At 39.3% G+C, this 26,284-nt stretch overlaps 2 protein-coding genes across 2 annotated transcripts; both read right to left on the bottom strand.

Annotated features, from left to right (window-relative positions):
- Positions 1 to 4,092: 4,092 nt before the first annotated feature.
- Positions 4,093 to 14,888, bottom strand: fxyd6 (FXYD domain containing ion transport regulator 6). Its single transcript, XM_029447193.1, has 8 exons — positions 14,641 to 14,888; positions 8,274 to 8,327; positions 7,734 to 7,757; positions 6,512 to 6,547; positions 6,296 to 6,370; positions 6,024 to 6,060; positions 5,871 to 5,920; positions 4,093 to 5,418 (listed from the first exon to the last, which is right to left on the bottom strand). The coding sequence occupies exons 2-8, from the start codon at positions 8,320 to 8,322 to the stop codon at positions 5,381 to 5,383; spliced, it is 309 nt and encodes a 102-aa protein (XP_029303053.1). The 5' UTR covers positions 8,323 to 8,327; positions 14,641 to 14,888; the 3' UTR covers positions 4,093 to 5,380.
- An 809-nt stretch (positions 14,889 to 15,697) lies between these two features.
- tmprss13a (transmembrane serine protease 13a) lies at positions 15,698 to 25,985 on the bottom strand. The gene is made up of 14 exons (XM_029446476.1): positions 25,862 to 25,985; positions 25,665 to 25,702; positions 22,521 to 22,695; positions 22,286 to 22,396; positions 21,498 to 21,656; positions 20,844 to 20,970; positions 20,286 to 20,381; positions 20,006 to 20,049; positions 19,023 to 19,185; positions 18,563 to 18,738; positions 17,979 to 18,077; positions 16,190 to 16,332; positions 15,929 to 16,081; positions 15,698 to 15,799 (listed from the first exon to the last, which is right to left on the bottom strand). The coding sequence occupies exons 1-14, from the start codon at positions 25,983 to 25,985 to the stop codon at positions 15,785 to 15,787; spliced, it is 1,623 nt and encodes a 540-aa protein (XP_029302336.1). The 3' UTR covers positions 15,698 to 15,784.
- Between the last annotated feature and the right edge of the window lie 299 nt (positions 25,986 to 26,284).

Here is a 26,284-nt window from a genome sequence, read left to right as displayed (position 1 = left end):
GTATTTATTATTAATAATTGGTTGTGAGCGACAGACGAAAAATGATTCCGAGCTTGCATTGCAGAGCACTTATATTTTTCTTAGATTTGTTGGTTGATGTGTTGATATTCATGTGTAGTGAAAAGCCCTGCAAATAGACAAGAACGTTATTCACGTGCAAATCAAATGAGGAAGTCCAGCACGCACTCAACACGTGGCTTAAATCAAAAGAAGGAATAAAGAGAAGCATGAACTCTCATTAAGTTTGAGCGATTGCACCTGAGGGGGCATCATATATTTGTGGTACTTTTACTTGTATTTTTATTTTATGACAAAATAAAGCTCTTTAGAATCTTAAATATAACAGAAAGAAATGTCATGTGTTATCTTTAATACTGTATATACTGCAGAAAGAGGGCCTGCAACACTTATTTACTGATTTATTTGTTTTGATTTGCAAAATAATTGAAAATCCAGTAGTCCAGAATAGCAGCGATGTCAAATAAAATATAAACACAGCAAGGTTACGCACACTTTATTAGTACAAAAGCCTTATAATATTACACACATAACAGCATTGTAGCACATTGTAGCCCTCTCCTGGGCTCCTGTCCGGTTCTGTTCAGTTTAGGCGTCTTCAACATGTTTTGGCTGGAGACAATAAAGCAACAGTTGTCATTTTCATTTTGGGGTTTGCCGAAAAATAAATATTACATTTTTCCTCATGTTAACATCAGCTGGTAAGAATAGTATGTCACATTTAACCTGAAAGTATGCAGAAGATACAACATTGGCCTTTAAAAATAATTTTAAAAAACATATATATATTTAAATATTTGTATGACCAGCAGATGTCCCTATAAAGCCATATTTTATTTCCAGCTCTTTGACACTGTTCCCCTTACCTTTGATTTGCCACAGCTGGTGATCTTGTTGCCTTTAGAGAAAAATAGATTGAGTGATTAGTTGTTTCCAAAGAACTATTGCACGAAGCTGGTCTGATAACAACCCTGACAGAAACAGAGCTTTAGGATGGGAGCAAGAGACACCCTTCATCCCGCATTACTCATAATGAAAATGTCTTTAGAGGCTTTTGTTTGTATTCAGGCGGTCTGTCCACCAACATGCTGTGTGATAGAATATCAACCCCATTCACAAACACACACACACACCTTGGCTCTTCTTCTGTTTCACACTGTTTTGTCTTGTTTGCACTTCATGTATCAGTCTCTTCAAATTGACATGGAAGTAGACACACACACACACACACACACACACACACACACACACACACACACACACACACACACACACACACACACACACACACACATACAGGATGAGCTGTTGCTGTTGACTTACCTGCCAACAGAAGGATGGAAAGGAACACAATGATCCCTGCGAAGACCAGACCTCCAACACGTAGTGTATGGTAGTCTACAAATTCACAAAGAACAATGTTACCACACCATCTGTCACATATGACAACTATCACTGTACCTCCCCATTTCTCTCTCGTTTTACCTCATCTTCCATTTCCTTCACACCTTTTCAACCTCTGTCTGTCTTTGCCTTTCACTCTCCACAATCTAGCTCCTGTTATACCTCCTATTCTTTCCTCTATCTGTCACTTTATTTGCCCATCTAACGTCTACATGTGCTGGCAGAAATCACTTACCGTATACAAAGTCTGCATCAAGGTCGATGTCTGCACCTGGGGATAGACAGAGAATAGACATGCGTAAAAACTAAGTAGAAACATGGCTGCTGCAGAGAAATATTCTAAAAGTGTGTTTTTACACTTTATTAATTGCATTTCATTGATCTCAATAACTTGTAGTAATATTGAAGTAATTCAAACTAATGACTGAATGTCTCTAACTCTGTGAAAGTTACGAAAATAGTTCAAAATCAGCATTGGTCCATTCCCTGAAGCTGCTTTTCTCAGAAAGCATGCTATTTGGGAGCAGTTTGAGATATAGGCTGGACATTAGATTTAGAACAACACATACTCCTACAAATAATGACAATAAGTTATTAACACCTAACATTGTATTTATTTTTTAATCCCGCTACAGTGGCAACTGTATTCATTGCCTTCCAACTTCTAGGTAGTCTTCTAACTTACAAGGTCACCTTATTACCAAACAGCCACATGTGCAGTACCACGAGCACTATTAGTGCGGATTTTGTGAACATGATTAGCTGTGGCAGAATGCGGAAATGAGAAGGTGAGCCTGCTGGACTCGAGCTATCAGGGGACACTTTAAATTGTTGTAATCCATTGCCCAGCCCAGCATGCTTATGTCACTATACGCCGTTAATAAGTCAACCTTTCTTTACCCAGGTACATGATTTACATGTTGCTGTTGTTTTTAGTGGTTCTGACTGGCTGGGATCTCGCAAAATATTGTGTCACTCAAATAGTGTCATGTTAAAGTGGCTCTCTCTCATAGTCCTGTTTGTGGATAATAAGCAGTTCAGGCGCTGTGTAACTTACCTTTGGAAGACATGATGCCTGGTCTGTTTGTGTGTTCGGTTGACAAAACTGGAGGGACATAATGCAAACAGTTAACAAAAAGCCGGTAATGTAGCAGCCGGCAGCTGGCAATCTATCCCCGTCTGCTGTTTTTAATTATTTAACCTGGAACATTTGATTTTATGTAATGACAAAAAAAGTATTCATCATCAAGTCTGCTATCTGAAAACTGTTGTTTGCAGAGAGGAAGATTTGTATGGATTTAGTTTCTCTCCATTTTAATTAGATTGGAGACTTGTAGAGGCTCATTTAAATGAGCTTATTCACTTTAGATGAGCGGGAGTTGAAAGCTTGGAAACTCTATATGTCTTGACAAATTGGTTTTTCCTACTACAGACTTATGAACAAAGAGATTGCCTTACTCTTCACTGGGAACTTTAAGAGGCTAATGGCGATATTGATCCTCTTCCCCCACCCCTTTCTCTCTGCATCCTTTACACGCACAAAGACACACACACAAGCGTCTCGTTTGATCTACATCTCCTGACCTATAATCATTAACTTACACAGATTAACAGACTAAAAATGTCCATTCCTGTCTCCCTTTTGTTCAAGTGTGCTACTGTGAATTGTGGACTTCAGTGCTTTCATTTATTATGTGTCTGGGCCTTTTCAATGCACCGCTGAGCATAAGGACATGGGACTGTTATTCATTAATATATTACAGCTCCGACATTCATTAACCTTCAACCTTGCACAGTTTGATAGAGGTTATAGATGGGGCAATGAGGAGTAGCTGTGTTGACGCCTGACTAATAATGCAGAATTGATACGCAATGATTTTGGAAGATGACCACACCACCCCTAGTGCAGCAATGCTTCACTGTTATTAGATTTCTTCAATTGGCTACAATTAACAAGAACACTGACAACAGAAAACTGTCTGTCCTCTAAACCCACTTCTACAGCATATTAATTGCACCTTGTATATTTTTGCCTCATTAAATAATGGAGCAGCTTGGTTAATAGCAAGCATGCCAATAATTTTATTTTACAGAAAAATACACATTGTAGGTCACCTCCAAAACATGGATTAACATTGTACTCGAGAGGAGCTTGGTCCCATGATCCTACAGTAACAGTTTATACCACACAATAGTGCACACACTAGATTTAGTTTTATGACCTGCACATTTCATTTAACATTTGTTCAGAAAAAAGAAGTTATAACTCACCTGAGCTGCTGTAGGCTCTGTATTACCTCTGTCCAGGTGTGTGTGTGTGTGTGTGGCCCCTTCTGTGCTTAGGGGTAGGTGCAGACCAAAATTCCACCCCACAGATCCACCCTCTAACACACACATACGTACTCACAAACCACTTCTCCACGCCCACATCTATACTTCAGTCTCGCCGCTACTGTCTCATAAAGTTTGTACTTTGGTGCCAATAAAGCGTCTATCTGCCAACCTTTGGAATCAAAGTGATTTCAAGTAGAGAGCTGCTTGTGAAATCATATCTTCTAGGCTGAAAAGCTCAAGCATAAAGACCCTGACGAGAATTCTGAAAAGAAAAGGATTAAGATCTACACTAAAAATCTGTTTTTCATCTAAATCAACACAAAGAAAACCACATTATTACGTGTGTTCAGACATTCTTTTATTTATTTATGTCAAAAGCACAACAGGTGGCTACACAACAAGGCCTCACACGTCAAATTAAACAAGCATTTACTTGTACAACCTTCGTCTTTAAAACACTTAAGATTGGTGAAAGCCTGACCTGACTGGAGATTTACAACAAGGGTTGTTCATTTGTTCCCTCGCTATGATTTTACTTAGGCTACTATTAATGTAGTCTTTTTAAATTTTCACTTCTCTCAATCTCAGCACCCACAGAAATGTACTACATGTATGGCCATTTAAAGCATCACGGCATCAGAGAGCCTGAGCAAGCAATTTAATAAACAAACAACAAAGAGACCCAGGCTTCATAGCTTTGCGGCAGTAGTGAGTGTTTATGGGGAAACTAATCATAGTCTGTTGGAGACTAGCTAATCCTGGTGGAGCCAGTGACGGAGCAGTGGGGTGGATGTGTGGAGAAGAAGGCAGTGAGACAGCTGATGCAGGAGCTCCCTCCACTATAGATGGTAAAATGTTGCGGTGAAGGAGCTCATGCTGATCCCTGCGAACCATTCCTGTGCTCGGTCAGAGAGCTGTGGCAGTTGAGATTGTCTTATATAAGGCTCATCACATTTACATGTATATATACACATGCACTTGTGATATACACAATCATATATATACAGGATATGCACACACATATGTGCATGCAAACACACCCAACCATTCAAACGTAGACCTAAATTAAGGATATTTAACTGTATATCTTATCTGTAAACTATCTGTTTATATATATAGATATATATATATATATATACTTATACATGTATACAGTATATAGGCATATATGTTATAATCCAAATTTAACAAACATTATCCAGGACAATTGACAAAATAAACAACAAATTGACAAATCCTAAAACCTAAAGGCAATAAATAGAAGTATAAAACAGAGAACAGCAGAGCACACAACATTTAAACATCTTCTAGAGCTTAAAAGACAATCTTGTGTCAAAGGTGCTACTGGCTAAGACATAGAACTGGAGTAAGAGACTGTCACAGAAAGGCACAGAAACGGACAAGAGCACTGATGGACAAGCACGGTCACAACGGAGCACAGTGGGCTAAAGGTTTGTCTTTAGGGAACAAGAATTATGTACATATCACACCTCTACACGTATACCCTCTTACCCTGTCATATAACCATTCATAATATTTATCCATTTCTTCACTGTTATGGTGGGTTCATATCAAATAAAACTGATCATCACATCAGAAGGCAGCTCGGTCCGGTGGAGTTCCCTCAGTTCTCTGCTGGAGTCTCTTTGACAGGCTCTGCAGCTGAAACAGGTCAATGACGAGTGACTTAGTTGGAGCACGAGTGCAGAACATTAAACTGTCCATGCTTGAAACTCCAGTTATTTATTACAACAACCTCATTTTGACAGAAATGTATACGTGAAATGTTCTTAACAAGTCTTTGCCTGTTGATTTCTATACTTTATTGAAGTGAATTGAAACCTTAAAACAACTTGGGAGGTATGAAATCAAACTTATGATATGTCTTGGAGAAAGGTCAGCAGTAATTTAAAGTGTATATAACTTGTATGCTCTCACACACACACACACACACACACACACACACACACAAATACAGTACTGTTCAACATGTTCTAACACATGCACACAGAGCGAATCGCCCACCCTCACACAGGGAAACTCAATTATGGATGTGTGTCATAGGGTTAGCCAGAGGTGAGAGGAGCTGACAGAGAGTTAAATGTGCATCTTACCCTTGGAGACAATCAGGTTCTCATCCTTTGCCTCCTCGTCTCCGGGGGCCCTGAAGAAAGTATCCACAGATTATCATGGTCACCAAATCATGTGTGACAAAACATTTCTTTTGGTTTCGGTTTGCTTTTCAACAGAGGAGGACGCTGACATACCTGGGCTTCTGGTTGATACTGCAGCGGCATCGTCGACCTAGAAATATAAGAAGAGGTGTAATTAGTTGGATGTTCTGTGTCATCAATGTTATAATAAGTTGTAAATAATATATTATGATATAATTGATTAATAAAAAAATCAACTGTGAAAACAAGATTGCGTATCAACATAGTATGGAAAAACAATCATTATTAATTATATTTAAGTTGATGCACAAAGTGAGTGTATGAACACATAATAAAATGATAGACACACACAGAGGTTAACTTACTAAGGATGAGAAGAATGCCCAGTGTGAACAGCACCACGGCCAATGCCAATCCCCCAATCCTCAGACTCTCATAATCTACAGAATAAGTGGACAAACAGCAAGAGGAAGATATGTTATAAATGTGCTGTTTATTGTTTTTTATATAAATTATATATTGTTATATATTTATACATGTTGGCCTCTGCTTACAGAAAACACAGCTCTTGCTAAACTTACCATAATTAAATGGGTTTTCAACTGTCTCCTTGCCATCTGTAAAAATGTAAAAGTCAGCACACATTTAGAACGAAGGTGTTCAAAATACAATTAAAGACACAGTTAGATGAAAAATACATTTCTGAGTTCTAATCCTTTGTTATCAATTGTTCATTTATCTCCTTTTACTTGCAAAATATGTGTCAAAAAATATATTTGTTTTTATAAGTATTTCTATAACAGTAAAAGGTAATATTATTTTAAATGGCTCATCTTGAACTTGAATTGTATCCAATCAAATGTGATTCAGGGTGATCAGCTAACATCATATAAAATCACACTTGACTGTAAGCTTGTGTTGGTAGCTAGAAGAGTAATATGGTATTTACATTCCCAAAGAATGTGGCTGAGGTCTAATTTGTTAATTGAACTCTAACCCTCGTCTTCTTTATCTAGCGACGTGGATGAGGGATGTTTAGGGGAACAGCTCTGTATTATGTTTTCTTCGCTTCACATCTGAACAATTTGTTTCACAATATGGAAGCTAAAGACACTCTAAGTTCTGTGTCATTGTAACTTTAAAGCCCACTATACAGGGAAGGCAGTATGCATTGCTGTCTGTGTTTTGTGTATGACCACTAGGGGGCGGCAATGTCAAAAACAAAGTTGGTTTAAAGAGCTAACCGAACCTTAACAAAGAAACTCAAGCAGTCCATTTTGGACGATTCTGCACCTTACAATTTGCGTCCATGGCACCTCCCATCACTGACTTCCAATTCTCCTGAACTACGAAGTTTCCCTAAACTTAACCAGGTGTTTTTGTTGCCTAATTTTAACCATAGTTTATTTTATTGTCATATTTCCCTCACCTTAACCAATCCGTAGTTGCTGATCAGTCAAATACTGACATTCTTGTGTGGCTACAGGGTTTGAAAAAGTAATGGTATTGTAAACACTATGCATTACAATATATTTTGTCATGTATTCTTATATTCATTATTACCTCTCTTTCAAACCAAATGACTACTCTCATCACTTCCTCATTGATTCGTCTCTCTTTTTCCAATCAACACACAGTGGTGTCTGGTCATTCTTAAACTTAATCCATACATCTGCCAGTGTTCGCTGTAGTGGAACAAACCTTAAGGGTCTGATTTGATCATTAAACCAATAGATCCACCTCTGTGGCTGTGAGGACTGTGAGGAGTGTGACCCCATTAGAGATTACATCAAATGTACTCACCCTGTGCACTCGGGTCTGCCACAGCTGAGAGCCAGCGAAGAGGGGAAGTGGTTTGAGTCAGAGGGTGAAAGAAAAAATTTGAGAGAACAGACATAGGAAATTTGGTAACAGACCATGAGTGAAAAATACTTCAACACTATCATCCATCTCTCTGTCTATTAATCTATCTATGTTATGTCTTACACAAGCTCTAAGTGTCACAAAAAGCAGTTCACAGCAACACATCATCTATTTGTACTGTAATGTGTGAGCATGTGTTTACGTGTCTAACATTTTATCATACACTATAAACAGACCTCACACACACAGTCAGTGACACAGCCAGTCTGTGAAACACACACACACAAAGACTTGAAGCAGTAATTGATGTTTTACTATGAACCCACACCCAGCAAGTGTCTTTTGGTGTAACATCCCTCCCTGCCCTGACACTGCCTCCCTATGGACAATTGGTGTGTGCACGCATGTGTGTTTGTAGGCATGCATTTATGTGTGTGTGTGTGTGTGTGTGTGTTTCGTGAGTAGGTGGGGGGGACTTACCAGCCACACACACCAGGAGTGAAGAGAGGAAGAGCAGAATAGTTTCCATGGTAACTGTTGACATATAGTAATAAAGAGGGGGTGGGGGTGAGAGAGAATGAAAGACAAATAAAACAAGTCAGTGAGAGAGGTCTTAGTTTTAGTGAGATACACTACTCCAGCACATATAGTAGATGCCCCTGCAACAATGAACACACGGGCGCACACGCACACACACACACACACACACACACAGCTCAGTAAATGATGTGCAAAATGGGAATCACATCACACAGAACTGGATCTATCCAAACCCCTGGAGTTTAACTGATGTAAAAGGCCTACGGATATCTTGCATAAGGATCCATGTTCAGAGCCTGCATACATGTTCTCTTTTCCTGGCAGAGATTACTCTTTCCTCCCAGTGGACATCACACAACCTTGGCCTATTTTCACGTAGGCTATCCAACGCACACATGCCAACAGTGTCTCCTACAATAATGTGTTCATGTTCAACTATTTGCATTGGCAACTAGATTTAGGAGGAACTGTAATGTCACCCAGATAACCTTTTAGCCAACTTCTACATGGATTGTCTGAAACGTTTTGCATATAGGGACGGTCCCCAGAGGATAAACACTAAAGACTTCAGTGATCCTCTGATATTTTTGGTTTTTGCTGACATGTCTTGACAATATTTGGATGAATTGCCATGAAATTGGAACATATATCTTTGCAACCAAATGACTTTGGTGAATGGCATCATTGGATAATTTTTTTATTTTGGTTAATACTTTGGTTTGTAAAAAATCTATAAAACTAATGACATTACCCATCAGCGTCTGCTGTACTTTGTGTTGCTATTTTAGAATGTTAGTATGCTAACATGTTAAGATGCTGAAAATGGAAAACATTACTACTTCCAAACATCAGCCCGTTGTCATTGTGAACAAGTTCTGGCTTCAGAGTTTAGATCAGAGGTCGGGAACCTTTTTGACTGGGGAAGCCATAAAAGCCAAATATTTGTAAATGTATTTCCTTGTGAGCCATACTGTACGAGGTCCGTGCAACAGGGGGGGGGATATTTTTTATTGTTCACTCCTCTTCTTTCCTCCGCTCTGTCTCTTACTGTGCGCACGTGTGTTTGTGTCGGGAGCGAAGCCCCGCCCTTCGCGAAAAAGAGCTGTAGGAAAACCCTTTTTGTTTACTAAATGTTCACAGTCAACACATAATCCCTTATTTCCCCCCCCCCCCCCATCATTTCTACTTCTAAATGTGATTTTCTGAGGTTGTTTATGATTATGTTTTTGCAAATCAAAGGTGAATGTGTGAATGTCTACTCACATTTATATAACTCCCAAAAGACTGTGTCAGGTCTTTTGTCAGGTTGTCAGGTTATCTACTGCTTTCTCATTCTGAACTTACAATTGCACACATGCAGACCTGGTGGCAACAACAAGTCATAAATCAATATGTATGAGTGGTCTCATTCCCCACAAGATTCTGCAGTGCAAACTAAATGTTGTATTAAACATCTACTTTTATGCATCAAGCCTTGAAGAGTCCAATAGTTGTATTTATCTCAGACTTTATCACTCTGGTTTGAAAGTATCAACTGGCTTTATTTATTTCCATCCATCTGACTGACCGACTTGGTCCATCTGCCCATTTGTCTGTTTGTTTCTATTCATCTGTATTAGTGGAAGAGGACATCTTAAATGCGCAGAGTCCATTATGGTCATTAGCAGAGATACCGACTGCAGCATTCTTGCCCAGTTGCTGTTTGTATGTTAGGGCATCGTATATTTGATTTGTGAGTCCTCATACAGGTCTGAGCAACACACTGGTAACAAGGACATTTATAAAATGATGTGACGCAAGATGATATGGAATTGAAGGCCTTTGGCATCCATTATACTAATGGAATCAACCCTATGTGACCTCGGACAGAGTAGTATTCTGGGATTTATTTTTTAATGTAAAGGTTTTGATATGTTTTAATGGCTATGGATGTGCATTGATTTTTTCCTTTTCTTTTGTTTTTACACTGACACATTTTGAAGAAGAAAAAGCTATTTTGTTTCTAGGTTTGCAGTACTCTTCTCCTTATATGTACTGTATATATACTAAAATACTATAGTCATTTTACATTTATGAATACTAGAGACAAAAGAGAATTTCTTCCAGTCAGGATCAGTTGTGACTAAACAGTCAAGACTGAAACCTTTGAAGTTTTTGCTCAAGGCCTTTTTAACCATTACGGTGTACGTGTTGTGAAAAATATAGTGCATTCAGATGGGCACTTTCACAGTCTAGATAAAACCAAACCCAGATATCAATCATCAGATATGACAGTATAATCTTTGAGGGCATGTCTTTCACATCTGCACATCTTAAAAGAGACATATTTTTCTCACATCAGTGGTGATGATTGATGGTTGACCCCAAACTGCACATCACTTCAGAAACGTTAATAAACCAGATCCAGCTCAAATACAGCAGGCGGGAAATTATTAAAGCTAAGGCAGCAGCTTCATGCAGCAGCGTATGGCTTCCATCCTTACAGAAGATACTTTGCTCTTTTTATAACGACACATTTCTCACGTTTAAAAATATTTTTTCATGTAATTATATAATTTTCACGTTACTAGATATCAAATTATTACATTTTTACGAGAAACTTTTCTTGTTCTAACAACATATCACTATATCTTGTTATATCACAAAACCAACGTCAACGTTCACAAGTAACTTAAAGTTGCCTGTACTTTCTCATATATGTACATTCACTATATTGTTTTTATTAATGTTTTAACTTTTTTATCTTTTTTATATTATATATTTTTTATTTGACTGCTGAGCTGACATGCTGTCTCTCTCTAACACAGTTTATTGTACCGTTGACCCTGTGTTAACCTACATTTGATAAATAAAACTTGAAACTTGAATGTGAGTGTTTGTCTGTGTCAGCCCTGTGATAAACTGGGGACCTGTCCAGGGTGTGGTGTTAAAGTAGAAAACATGTAAACACACTACAATTAGTTTTTCACAAAGCATTCAGTACAGTTAGAGCAAACACTCAACAAGCAGGTCGTCTATGTTCATTCTATGTTCACAGTACGCTTAATTGAATAAACGTAACATCACTTGTTTTTTGTTCACAATTCAGAAGAATCTGTATTGCATTAGAGTTTTTCAAGCCAAAATGTGCACGGGCCGACTGATTCCTTCATTTTTCAATCATCACATCAGTTAAACTAAATATACCTGAGAGGATATGGGATGAATGGAAAAAGTGGATGGACCGATGGAAACGCAGTCTAACTTCTAACTGTGGCCCTCTTTCCATTTGCTAACTATCACCCTAGGAGATGTGTGTTATTAGTATTAAAACCTATTTTGGAAAAGATATTTAGATATTGTAGCTACCTAGCCATATGTAAAATGTTCCTAAATAACATTCTCCAACCCCCTGTCTCTTTATTTAGCAGTAGAAAATATGGAATAATGTGTGTTCAGCTGAATGCTCTCCTGTACTGGCAGCGTAAAGATAGGTCTGTCATTGGGAGACTAGTGGAAAGGCAGAATAACTGATGCCACAGAGTGTCTCTTCACACTAAGACACGTGTTAATGGCATAGATAGGACAGCAAGTGTTCTGGGTGAAGTGGCCCGGTGGACGACCTCTACTGACTCTGAAAGAAACCAAAGATAGTCTGGGGTTAAAGACTAAGAAATGAGTCAGACTCAAAGTACCAGATGTCCATTCACACCACAACACCTGTCCTCCTCTTTTGAAGGACAAAAAAAGCTTGAGAATTGTGACCAAACGGGAACATTTTACAGACGAAAAGTTGTCAATGTTCTCTGGCTGACAAACTATGTAATGGTGACACTGTTGCGAAATGCCTTTAGACATATCTTTATCAATTATGTCATGCAATTTCTCTCTATACACCGGTACCAATACAACTGATTTATCATTATCTGGCTGTATTTTATTTCATAGTTCAAAACATTTTTCTGACCCATATTTTCGACCTTTACATAATAAAGAACATGATGATATCACAGTAAACAACATCACTTTTGTTCGGGTGCAATATGAATCTCTTTTGCAATACATGTGTATACATCTTTTGAGTGGGTTGGTGGGTCAGTGTCACATGTAAATCCTTTGAGGTGTTTAGCAGCATAGCACTGCCAAATGTAATGTATCAAGCAGCTATTCAATGCCAGCCTTTCTCTTCCAAAGTATCATACATGTCACCTGGGTAGTTGCCTCTCCATACCTTATCTGACTGCAGTATTGTTCAGCAATATCAACTTCCAGAGCCAGACTTCCCTTTTGTCTGGGAGGAGAGAACAATAAAGGGGCGGGCAGAGTGACTTTATCTGTTTGGAAAGGACAAGGAAATAGTAGGCAGGGAGGCTGTTTTCTGTCATGTGGAGACAAGGAAAGGGCAGGCTGAGAATGGGCAACGAAGAGACAGGGACAGACATTATCTAGCAGCAGAGCGCAGGTGAAGGGCATGTAGAGGATATACTGTTTGAGGAGGGGGCAGGTCTGTTGTACGATAGTGACATTTCCAGTACAAAAATACATTTCCAGAGCATTAAAAAGAAAGGTCAGGAGATTTGGTGAGGCAAATGTGACATGGGAGAGGAAGAAACAGGAGGGTGATCAAAGAGAAAAACATAACCAGATGCAATGGGAGCAGTGAGACTATAAAGTCGACAAGGGCACTCTCTGAGGCATGACAAAAAAATATTGATCTAACCTTTGACATCATACTATTTGGCAAAAGTGTGAGTCTCAGACAAGCTTTAGATCAGTGTGACACAAAGACGTTTATAACACAAACATCTAAAATGAAAGTTAGGCCGATCAACTATGGAAGAAGTGAACAAGGCCATAAAAGAAAAACTATATTCTAATGAGTATGCCTACTTTGTCCATTGTATGTGTTTTACGCGAGACCACACCCCACTTGACACGGATCATATCTTGTGCACAATGACACAAAATGGTATTGGAAATTATATCCCGTCACAGAGGTCTTTCTGGCTGTGTTTTATTGTCTAATCGCTGTAACTCTGGGAAGTGCAACTTCATGTGAAATACTGCCTTTTCTAAATCTATGTGCGTCTCTTAGAGAATATGTACATATTAAGTTAGATATGTGTGTGTATTTATGTGTGTGAGTCTGTTTAAATGCAAGGTTTTAATAGCAAGGGTCATCACTGTGACAAATCTCCCCATTACAATATGCTTGTCTGCAGGACATCCATTTGGTGACCAAAGACCCTGATGCTTCTACGTGTTCAAACAAATTAAATAAAAAAAGTCCCTGTGGCAATTAAAAAGGCACTTAACACAGGTCTCCATAACCTTTGTGAAAAAACTATTTGGCCCCCTATATCGGCATCATAATGATGTTACATCACCATGATAACAATGTGCGTCGTTCCATAGTGTCCATTATCTCCATGGTAACTGTCTCTATCTGAAAATATTCTGGCGCCGAACGAAAAATGTGTTAAAATGACGGGCTCGTGTGAAAACACACATAAACAGGAGCAAGGGGTGTGGTTCGCAGCTTTAAGTCTATCATTTCTGTAACGAATAACTGCACATCCAGTTATACATTAAATCAGATACAGGGGGTCGTGATTGTGAAACTGGCTGCGTCTGTTACCTGTGTAAGTTGCGCTCAGACAACAAAGACCGCCCTTAATAACGAACTGATAACAATATTTCAACACCCCGATGCGTGACGTCTGCGCATTGATCCACTTGAGCGTCTCTCAACCTGTGGATCATCTGATGTAGCAGAAAAACGAGCCATCATGCGCCTTGTAATTTTCCCTTTCAGTGTTTGTAATAACAGCAGTGACATCACGCACGACATCCAATATTTGGTTATCAACTGTTAGTTGCAAGGCTAACGATATCAGTCGGAAAAATTAATTGGTCACGCTCGTCTCAAGGATTTAATTGTCTTTGTATGTGCAACCAGTGAAGGTTATAGTGATCAGTGCCAGCAGACACACCCTCGTTATATAGCAGTGATAAACAACAAGCAGCGATGTAAATGGTATATCTGCTCGTTAATGAGACCACGTCCATCCTAAAGACTGTACATGTTAGCGTAAAATAATTTGACTTAGAAATGTGCGCGCATTCACTGAAAATCCTACTAATGACACGATGCATTTACATTGGACAGTAAACTCAAAATAATCTAATAGAAATAAATTACGATACAATTTGCGTTTCCTTCCGACACATCTTTCATTGCTGTCATGACCCCTCCTGACTGTTATTTCCCCGAAGAAATAACAATATCACCATCTCAGATATCAAAGATGTGCGCTTATCAACTTACCACTTGTTTCTCCAGCGGACCGTTGGCCAACAAGCTGATATCCACCCTCGAAAATCAAGCAGCTTGTCTCACAAGGCTTTTTTTTATTTAGGCTACTCTCATCTGTCAATATGTGCACACTGCTCACATCTACTTGTCCTGGAAAAAAATAGGTGTGATGGATAACAATGTGATTCCTGGGGTGACTGCTTGTTCAGTGTGTTGAATGTGCGCTCTCTCTCTCTCTCTCTCTCTCTCTCTCTCTCTCTCTCTCTCTCTCTCTCTCTCTCTCTCTCTCCCTCTCTCTCTCCCTCTCTCTCTCTCTCCCTCTCTCTCTCCCTCTCTCTCCCTAGCCCACGCATCACAGACCCCCAGCATTATGCCAGCCTCATGTGTGGTTGACAGCTCCTGATGGATAAACTCCACAATAAGGATTTTCCTTCATCTTTATTTTATGTATTCTCAGTGTATGATGCTCATTGATCCCCCACATTATACACATAAACAATTCTGTTAAACAACATGGCCAATGCACATAAATATGACACACACACACATCGACATAAAATGTCAGGAGAATCATTTTTCAAAACTTGAGTGTGATATAAGAGAGGTATACAATAGTCAGCATTGAAAAGCCCGAGATGTGTCACTGAGGAAAAAACATACCTCCATACAATCAAAAATCATTTTTAAAGAGTTTCATTCCCAAATTAATTAAAGAGTTCACAGTAAAGTGGACTGTGCTTCATTGGCACAGAACACATAAGAGAAGGGCCAGCCATCTTTAAAGTTTGCTTAACATGTACGTAAACACAAGTATACTGTATGACTGAGACACCAAGAGACAAAAGAACACAATCAAGAATGCAATACTGAAGTCAATGCATCAATCGGTGAGTATAAATAATCAAGTTCAGGTAATACACATAACAGCTGTAAGACAGAGGATGAGTATGGAAGATGTAGAACGCCATGACGATAATCCTCTGCGGAAGATGTATATTTTATCATGGAAGCAACCTTTCAACTGTGTGTCTTTCTGTCTAAAGTATCTCCTCATCAGTTCATTCTTATAGCTGTACATGTGTCCACCTCTTGTTTTTATAGTGCAGGGTTCATTGTGGAAGGGCGGGAAGTAGATAGCCAGCAGGAGAAAAAGACATCATGGTCTCTCTTGCTGTAGGGGGAACAGGAAGAGTTATGATGGTGAAAACCTGTAGCCTGAATTTAAATGCATCTTAATTATTTGAATGTCAAACACACCCTCTTACATTGTTTATTAAGTTTTTGCTCGATCCATTCTTACCTGCATTTTGCTGTATATCCAGGGCAGAACACTTCGGACTTTGGTGTAAACTCCAGGCTTGTTTCTTTTCCCACAGTCAACTCCCCAGCTGGTGATTCCCTCCAGGTACCAACGGCTCTGTCCCTGACACACCAGAGGTCCACCACTGTCACCCTGGAAAAGATAGTTCATATTTAGTTCACATAAGTTTACGGGATGTTAAAGACACAATGCATACTCATGTGATTACTGTAAACCTGTCCCTTGATGTTGACCGCTCACCTGACAGGAGTCTTTGCCACCGGCCAGGTCTCCGGCACAGGTCATGTGTTTGGTCACTAAGCCTGAGTACACACTGCGGCTGTTACACGCTTGTGTACTAATGATGTCCACAGTCACTTCCATCAGATCCCTGGAGACAGTTTCTTTATTGTAGAAAAAAATATTATCAATCATTTTTCTAACTAAGCTCTAATTAAAATGTGCTAAAATACTGGCAAAATAAATGCAAAGTTTAACACTGTGTTTAAGATTAAGATTATTTAAATATATCCACTGCCATGGCAACAGGTAGTCCACTGTCATTTCTTTCCTTCTTTTGTCTCCAGTTGATCTGATTAATCGTGGTGTTGTGCATTGTTATTTCCCCTGTTGTTCTGCACCTGCACATCAGCCATTACTATTGAGTTTTACGCCCATCTTTTTCATTCGCTATCAGTCCTCAGTATACAGACATTAGTCATTTTCTTGTTTCCTTAGGGCAGGGGTCGGCAACCTTTACTATCAAAAGAGCCATTTTGCCCCCTCTTCCACCAAATAAGATTTGTCTGGAGCCACAAAACATATTTGATAACACAGCTTATGAGGAAACTGTTGAGATTGTATTGCTATGTTCACCTGTTTTAACAAAGGAAAACATCAAACTCTTTTGAAGAGAAGGAAAAAATGCACTGGCATGTTCAGGCCTACTTTGAAATAAATTGAACACAGAACTATGCAGGTATATTTGAGTTCTCCCCATATTTGTTGAATCAAATAAAAATTAAATGAATATAATATAAAAATAGAAAATACAATATAAAAAAAAAGGAGCCCACTTTGAAATATCCATGGTTAGCATACCGAGTTAGTCGGGGGTCTGAAACTCAAGATAAGCCACCTGCAGGGAAAGGCGCCGCGCCCGTAGACGCAGTAAAATGTTTTTAGAGAAAGAAATATTTAAAAAATATTGTCACAATATCACCTCAAACTCCAAAATAAGAGGTGTTCCCTTTGAAAGATTGTCCACTGTGCAACAAAAAATACAAAAAAATGTATATTTAGTTCCATGTTTTGTTTTTTGTCAAAGCTACAGGGAGCCACTGCAGAGAGGTTAAAGAGCCGCATGTGGTTCCTGAGCCGTGGGTTGCAGACACCTGCCTTAGGGGGTCCAGACTTTATTCTGCCTACTTTTTCTGATGACTATCTGCTTGCTTTTTGTCTCCCGCCTGACCACCCTAGCTCTCTGGAGTTGTTTGTCTGGTCTGACTGCATTCTTATTGCCAATTGTAATCCTGCCTTTTGACCTAGTAAAGACCAATTTGGATGCCAGATCTGTGATCCAGTGTTACATGCAATAATTTATTCATTATTGTATCATGTAGTTAAATGGCAATTAAATGTATTATATTGATCCAGGGTTGCTTGAAACATACAGTAGTTTCCACACAGGAAGACACAGTCTTTGAATGAACAGAGAAACTAAATCATGCATGTGTGCTCGGATCTGGTCTAATTTTACTTGTGCTTATGCAATTAGTTATCCCGAGATCCAAGAACAACCTTTTAAAACCTACAGTTATCTACAGGGCGTCTGTACAACAGAAACAGTTGTCTAACAGTTCTAGAAAAATCAACGCATCAAAGTGCTTACACATTAATGCAGATGTACATAAAGCAGACCACATGACTAGATATAAATGTCTTTATGCTACAGTGAAAGATAATGGGGATCCAATTAAATAAAGTATACATCTAATTATGTAAGTTGTTACATCTTTTGTAAACTCAGTGGCTCCATATTCCAGCTTACTTGATCCTGCCTCAGTGGTGCCAAAACCGGAGGTCCAGCATTTGGTTCCAGGGTTAAATCGCTGATCAGAAGCTGGCAGACAGGCTGGCTGGACTTTGTCTGGATAACACAAAAAGACATATTTAACTTTTGCAAAAACACGCACATGTATCATAAAGAAATCATTTATGAATATATAGAGTGTCACTATATGATGACCCATGTATAAATGGTCATTTTCAGATATCAGATATCACTCTTAATGTAAAAAGTAAATGTGTGATTCAAACAATAGATTAGATTATAACATGTTGAAGGACATTTCAGCTGCTGAGGGAATGTTTATTGACACAGTCTCGTGAACACAGACTTTTACGCTTTTTAGTCACCCACCAGGACATACTACATTAAGGCAAATATTCTGTCATACGGATATGTGTGACAGGGCCTTTACATACTGCGTATGATCGCTCTCATTTCATTTCCTGACTCATATCTTGCTTCATGGAGGTCAGATTTCCACCATGACAGCAAACCAGGGTGCCGATGTAAGGACACAATTCTCAATGGCAGCCTCAATGATTTGAAGTGAAGATGTGACTGACCAGTGAAAAGAACTGGAGATGTAAGTTGGAGCAGAGCGACGTCTTGGTCATTAGTTTTGCTGTTGTAGTTCTTGTTGAGTATGATCCTCTTTACCATGTAGGGCTGAGGTAGTGAATCCAGAGACATCACTCCCAGATACACTTTCCACCTTTTTGTTGAGACAGCATTGTTGTCGCTGCAACACAGAAAAAAAGACTTTTCAGTGGAAAGCAATGGGCTCATGTCAATATAGAACTGGTGCTTATATTTTCAGAATAAAAGACTTTGAATATTTCATTTGAACTTTGATATTAATCAGTTCAACAATATGCATTTATGTAATTACAATGTACAGTATGACAGTATATACACATATAAACGCGTTTTTTGCAGTGAAGAACATCGATGCAGAAAAAACATGAATCCATAAGAGTGGGAATTATGCTAAAATGGACAGACTTTTTTCTGTCAGTCAGTCACCTTGGGAAGCAATGGGCAGCGGTCAGCACAAAATCATGAGAGATCAGGGTTCCTCCGCAGACGTGGGATCCTCTGAAGTGCAGTGACGCCTGCCAAGGCCACTGGCCTGCCTTAGCTGCGGTGCCTCCAATAATCCGGGAGGTAGACATCTGACGGCCGCAGTCTGGAAATGGGAGACAATGTGAGACACTACCAAAGAAATAGTTAAATTATCCATAATAATTCAATATTATTGTTTGGCGAGTCTGCCAACTAAGATAGCTTATTATGCAAATATCAAATATGTACTGCGTCAATCTTTGCCATCTAGGCTCTGACTTCATCACTCCCCACAGAGAAACACCAAGCTCAACGCAGCAGGTAGTGGGGAATGATGATAATGACTCCCCCCCATACGGAAATGTAGACTCAGTGCCTACAGATGGCAGCTGGGGCTTATTAAAATGCAACAGTAGATTAAAAGCAGCAGCAGTCGTAGAAAGTGTCAGCATAGTATTAGGTAAGCGGTATGCTAGCAAAAGAGCTAAGCACCAGATTGCTTAGGATACACGGTGAATATACAGTATGTTGCAGTGCCAGGAATATGTCATGTACAACAGTAAGTGTAGCAGCAGACTCTAGGACAGGAGTTGACTGCCTTAACTAGCTTGCATGCTAAACTTAATGTTGTGACATACAGTGTCTCATTGTTGGTTTTCTTTCAAATTCAACCGTGTCACCCAAAATCTGATGTTTCTGAGTTTCAATAAGATTCAAGTCATGTACTGATTTCATAAAAAAATATGAACGATCAAAACATACTACAGTCAGGTGGATTTCTTTGAATTGTGTATGTGAGAGAGACAGCGACAGAGAAAGAGAGAGAGAGAGAGAGAGAGAGAGAGAGAGAGAGAGAGAGAGAGAGAGAGAGAGAGAGAGAGAGAGAGAGAGAGAGAGAGAGACTGCGTGACACATGACTTTAGGAACAGATGGAGGCTTCTTACCCACACACTGCAGGGAGACAGTCTTCTGGTCTGGACAGGAAGAACTGTGTAATGCCACAATGAGTACATGCAATAAATACATTTGCATTTTACTGCTGTTTTTTATAGTATTATAAAAACAAAAGCAGAAAATAAGTCTGTAGGTGTAATCTTTTTTTAACTGCTTTCCCAAATATTGATACATTTCACATGATATATATATATATATATTTCATAATAAAGAGGTTTTGGAAGAATCATAGATTAAGCCTGAGACGTGTATGAAACAGATATTTTTTACCTGACTCTAACCTGACCCTGGAGAAGCGAAGATGAGCTGTTGGTCAATGATAACGCGATGGACTCCTGGGATTCAATTGCTTTGGTGACATAGGACCTGGAGATAGAGAGAAAGGCAGTTCAGAAAGCTGAAGAGACAAACTTGCACATACAAAGATCATTTTGTCGAAGCAATGCATGATTGAGTCTGGAAACTCATTCTGCTTCTGTCACACTGAGAGACCCCAGGGAGACCCTGTGGAGAATCAATTCAACCCTAAACACATAGCAGCAGGTGAGGAGAAATGAGATGGATCTCAGTGGGTAAATTACAGGTTTGATAGAAGCCCTCATGTTCCCTAGCTGCTGTTGAAATTGGGTTTGTCAAAATGACAGGCTAAATCACTCCATCATGAAGCCTGAGTTGGCTCCGAATGATGATGAGGAATGGTTTAAATATTTTTATGTCGGAGTGCTGCTGCTGTTGCTACCGCTCCGAGACTATTTTACATGTGTCGTTTAGCACACTTTAGGTCATGTTTGACAAAATTACAATTGAGTTCAGGTGATGATTTTTTACTCTCTGAGTCCTAGCTGAGCGCAGGTCTGGTCAGCGAGGTCGTTGTTCCAGTCTTTGAAGCACACTGGTAGGAAGCGGCCATCTTGAGGTTCCCTGACCTGCAGACCGTTGTCCTTGCCAAACCTCACTGGGGAAGACAAAAGAAAGATGACAACTTAGATTGTGTCTCTTCAGTAGGTTATGCTTAACATAATGTGACAGTCTTTGGCCTGTGCGCTGCTGCTGTTGCAACTACAAACAATTACAGTAAAAGCAAAAAGCTAATGTGAAAGAAATTAGCTTCACTTAGCAAGATTTAACAAATGCAAGCAAGCTGCTGTGTGCTGTTTCATATCACATTACATAATTCTCAAAAATAAAATGTTCATAAAGTTATATGATCTGGAATGTACTTTAAAAAGTATTACATAAATCAGATTACTGATAATATTATTAGTATAGATTTAAGTTTCAATACTGACACTAAATACATGAGCCTGCCGTAGAATATTACCCCCCATTACCAAACCTATGCATTAGAACTCAACACAGTGTCTGCCCATCCCTCTTTACCGTCTGTCCTTGTATTACTCTGGTTTAAGTCTCTGTGTGTGCTTGTGTGTGTGCTTGTGTGTGTGCTTGTGTGTGTGCTTGTGTGTGTGTGTGCCAACTCACCACAGTTGGTTTCGTCAGAGCCCAGTTGGCAGTCTTTTATTGCATCACATTGGACAGTGTTGTTGGGGCAGATGTCATCGTTTTGTGGATTTGTATCTGTATAATCATCGTACTCATTGTAGAAGATTGCTGCTGTTGCCAACCGGGTGCCATAACGAACTGCCGTTGGGGTAATAATGAGTGTGGGTAAGTAGAAGTAAAGTGTGCCATTATTGTTAGAATTAACTAAAGCTAAATGTAGGCATGAAATAAGAACAGTAAACTACAACTTAAATGAATACATCACCGATGTCTCTCTCATATAATCTTATAAACATCTAAAACTGCTTTTATGTCATTAATACATCCCATGGTGAACCAATTCCACTAAATGAGTTTGTCTATTTAACACTGAACATATGCTACAGCCCAAACCTTGAAAACATGCTACATTTAAAACTACCAACATTGTGTGAATGCTAACAAAGGAAATGGGAAAAAACAGCTTTATCGTATGATCTTAAACTTTATAAAAGGGCTAAATGTTAAAAAATTAAATGGATGCTAGAGGAGGATACTGCAACCAATTTAAAATAAATAACTTTCAAATTTCAAGCAATCCTTTTCAAAAGTATACCTCACTCACAAAAAACAAATCTACTGTCACTAGTACCACAAGGGCACAGGAAACATTTTGACTAACTTATACTTAATACGCAGTTACTGAATAGTCCAAGAGTCCTGAATAAATTAGCACATGTAATATCAATTGCAATGTCCAGGGATCTGTATGAAGCAACACAGTTTACCTCCAAGCCAGATGGCCAGTCCCAGCAGACCAAGCATCACAAAGGTTCCCCCCGACCCTCCGTAACACTGTGCATTACTCTTGCAGCATCTCCTCCTCTTACTGCTGGGGGCTGGACACAGACAGTACACAAGCTCACATTAACAATCCTCGAGGTGACTCTGGCTCCATTTGTTTTGCTCCTACACCATCCATTGTATTCTCAGGAAAATATGGAAGCTGCGGATATCACTCACGTATGCTTGACCGTGTCACTTGGGGAACAACCACAGGTGGTGCATACTGGGGGATGTAATGTGGATAGGCGGGGGGTGTCAGGCCTGGACCCACGCCATACACCACCTCCTCATAGGACTTGAGGGGGGGCTGGGTGTGCACAGCAACAGAGTAGTAAGGAGGAGGGGCCTCGTTCTGTGAGGATAAGACAGACAAAAATAAGGGAAAGTAAATAACTAGCAAGAGGTCATGATATAGTCAACATCCCTTAATATAAAACACACAATGTGAAGTCTTTGTCTATTACCCTTGGAAACAAAGACAGCATGCTATATTTAATATTTATAATAATATCAGTAGAAAGACAGACAATAGATAGGAAAAAGACTAGAAAGGCAAATGACTTGCATGTTTTTGGTTGCCAAGCCTGAGCACGTAGCCTATTGTTCTCCATGCAATCTATTAACAATCATATGTTTAAGTCCACACCTGGGAAACAACGTCACCCACAAAGAGACACGTGATGTTTCCTGGCAACAGTGTCTAAAATATGTGTTTTTTAAAACAGGTAATTTCCTCATTCATGCATCATCATCATCATCATCATCATCTCCTATGCCCTTTTTGATTCATAGCTCCCTGTAGCAATATCAAGTACTTCAGCCCAAGGATTTAATCAATATGTGAGTTTTTGGGCCAGGTAGGTTCACATCTGCCCACAAATTAAAAGTAATAGGGAAAAGGACCCCGACTGAAACTGAGGTTTTGTGGCAACGGTGCTTTTACCCAATTGGCTAAAGATCTACTTGAGCTCACTGTGAATGACTCAGGATAAACAGATTCAAAGGTTAGTCAGACTCTCTCACTGGTTAAACAATGGCCTCTAAGACTGCCAGTGATCTTACCTCTGCCTTATATCTTTGTATTTACACAAATACATGCAAAGCTTTCTTTCATGGTTCAAACTATATTTTACTTCCTTCTGGATGTCATGATGGATTATGGATGTTTTTACTTGTACTATACATGGAAATATTACAATTATGTTAAAGAAATAATTCAACATGTTGGGAAATGAACTTTAATTTATTACTAAAAGTAAGATGTGAAGGTTGATACCACTCTTGTGTCTTTATGCTAACTATAGCTAGAGTAAGCGGCCGGTTAGCCTAGCCTGGCTCAAGTTAACAATACCTGCATAAAGCCACCTTTAAAGATTTACACACTATATCTTGTTTGTTTTGTTGTTTGTCCACTAACATGCCCACTTATTATAGTGATATACTGCCTTGTGGTATGTGGAATGCAATTTGGAAAGAATATGTGGCTAATCTTGTTTGAGCAGATTAGAGATAGACAACAATAACAGTATGTCCTACGTCTGAGGGGAAAGCAATTCATTGCTCTCCATTGACTTGTATTGTGTGAAAGTAGTGCCTCCTTGTTAATTCCATCTGCTGCAAACAACAGAAAAATGCCTAAAAGCTGCTGTGTGGTGGGATTCACGTCCAACAGGGTAAAGAACCCAGAAAAAAAAATGTATGAGCTGCAACAAAAAAAAACTGAGACAAAAGTGGATACAGGCAATAAGACGAGAGGAAAACTGTGGAGTCATGACATCCTTCCATGTGCAGCAAGCATGAGTATGACGTGTTGCATTCTGTCTCTATGTGGCCTGAATACATGTTTGCGGAAAGGGATGTTTGTGAAAAGTCATTAGTATCTCTTCTGTTATCGTTACAAATCAAAAGAAAAACTGAACAATGTTATATACAACAGGGCAGATTTTAGTTTTAGTCCTTTAAGAGGAAGAGCTTTTTTGAAAGCCTGTTTTGTTATGGGTATGAGTTAATACAATCAGAAGCTCCACGGCATAGCAAAGGTTTGACATGATCTGTTACTGTGTTTTCAATAGTCAAATTAGTCTTGATTTGTGCAGCCTTGACCAGTAATCTCGCCAAAACCCTCTTAATGTAGAGAAAGAGATTTAGTTCCCAACAACCAATGATGACATTCCATAGCTGATGTGACCATTCATCACTGTGGTCACACCTTTATAAACAAGAGGTGGGGGTCCTTTGTCAGAAAACAAATAGGGATTAATCTATCGAGGTAGCACAGGCTATGGGTGAACTCGTTACAAAAGGTGTTCCATAAGACCATTTCTATTGCATGCTGATCAAGTTTCAAAATACGCCTATAGGCAGCATACACTCCACTTAATTGAAAATGGCCGAGCTAAAATAAGTGGATGAGCAGGTTCATCATATTTCCCAGTAGGTCATCTTGCATAGTTTGCCTGTGCGCCATTATCATGGAAGAATACTGAAAAAATGAGGGGGCTTCACAGGACATTTCAAAGGTCAATATTTGACTCAAACAATAACTATGACAATATAAAGTTACAAAGCTGCCCGACATGAAATTGGACACTAAAGTGTTCCTTCATGTTTGTCTGTAGGGCCTAAAAGAAATCAAGGCAGATACAAATCAGGTGACGTAAGTATAGATAGATATAGATATAGAAATTTGGAGAAATATCAATAAAACCAAAGAATTAAGTGCACCTAATCGAAGTCATTTTACTTTTAAGACCATTATCTAAAAAAAAGGTATTGTCACAAATCTTAAAACATGGATTTCTGTGGCACATGAAAAGTTGATATTATGGTTCACTTTGAAAAAACAGAATTACAATATTAGCTAAATAAAAGTGTTATAATCTTCAGAGCTTCAAGCAACTGTAAAGGTACACGATAGAAACTAAAGATAGAAACCATGTTTAACTGTTGGTTAAGATAAAACCTACAGTATATTCAAACTCCTTTCTTACCTGCTGTCTAGCAGGTACATTGAAACAAATAAAACCTCTGATGTCAGCTTAACATCTTCAATGAATCACACTCTTCAATCTTATGGAGGTACAGGTACAGGTACAGGTACGCACAGATTTACAGACGAATACACACACTGAAACTCAGAGTAAACAGAGAAGCAGATAAACAGAACAAGAGCCACCATTCAGAGTGACAGGTAAGTAATTATCAAGGAGGACGTTTGGCTATTGATTAGAGGAAGGCTGAAGTCTAGAAGAAAAGCCAAAACACGCTGGAGCAAAAAGAGGGAGTTTTTGTTATAAGAGAAAGACAAAAGAAAGAACCTACCGGGTCACGCTTTGCCATTGGACTCAGGTCAGCAAAGACTGAAGAGTGGAGGTGAGTGCAGGTGGGTGGAGCTTTTCACATCCAGGCATATACACACAAAACAGTGGTTAGAACATGCTAGTGCCACATCAGACACCTCTACGCTCCTTTCTTTTCTTCTCCTCTCCTTTCTAAACTACTGTGTGTTTGTCACTGACCTTCATCCAACAGGTAGGGCTGCCATCCCACTCCCTCCCTGCCTGACACCTCCCACTTCCAGCGTCCGTCCTTCTCTAAGCCTTCATTCTTCTGCTTACAGACGGGCGTGCTCAGTTCATCCATTTACCACCTGCCAGACCTGTTTTGTGGCAGCCAGAGACTGTCAAAGCTTGTTTCACAGCATCAAGCTCCATTGTGGTTCAAATGACACCAGCTGAGCTGTCAGGGCCCTGAACCAAAATGTGCTCTCCTCCACAGAGAACGACAGGAGGATGACATTGAATTGTTTTCACATACAATTAAATTCTACATTATTTCCGTTTAAAGCAGGATGTCCTATCTATGAATGTCTCACCACACTATGATTATAGGGAGTATAAGGAAATGCTGGAGACAAAAACAGCTGTCACTGAATCCGGGAA

The sequence above is a fragment of the Cottoperca gobio genome, chromosome 13 (genome assembly GCF_900634415.1).
Source record: "Cottoperca gobio chromosome 13, fCotGob3.1, whole genome shotgun sequence".
NCBI classification, from domain to species: Eukaryota; Metazoa; Chordata; class Actinopteri; order Perciformes; family Bovichtidae; genus Cottoperca; species Cottoperca gobio.
Note: the sequence above shows the minus strand (reverse complement) of the source record. Positions and strands in the feature narration are given on the sequence as shown.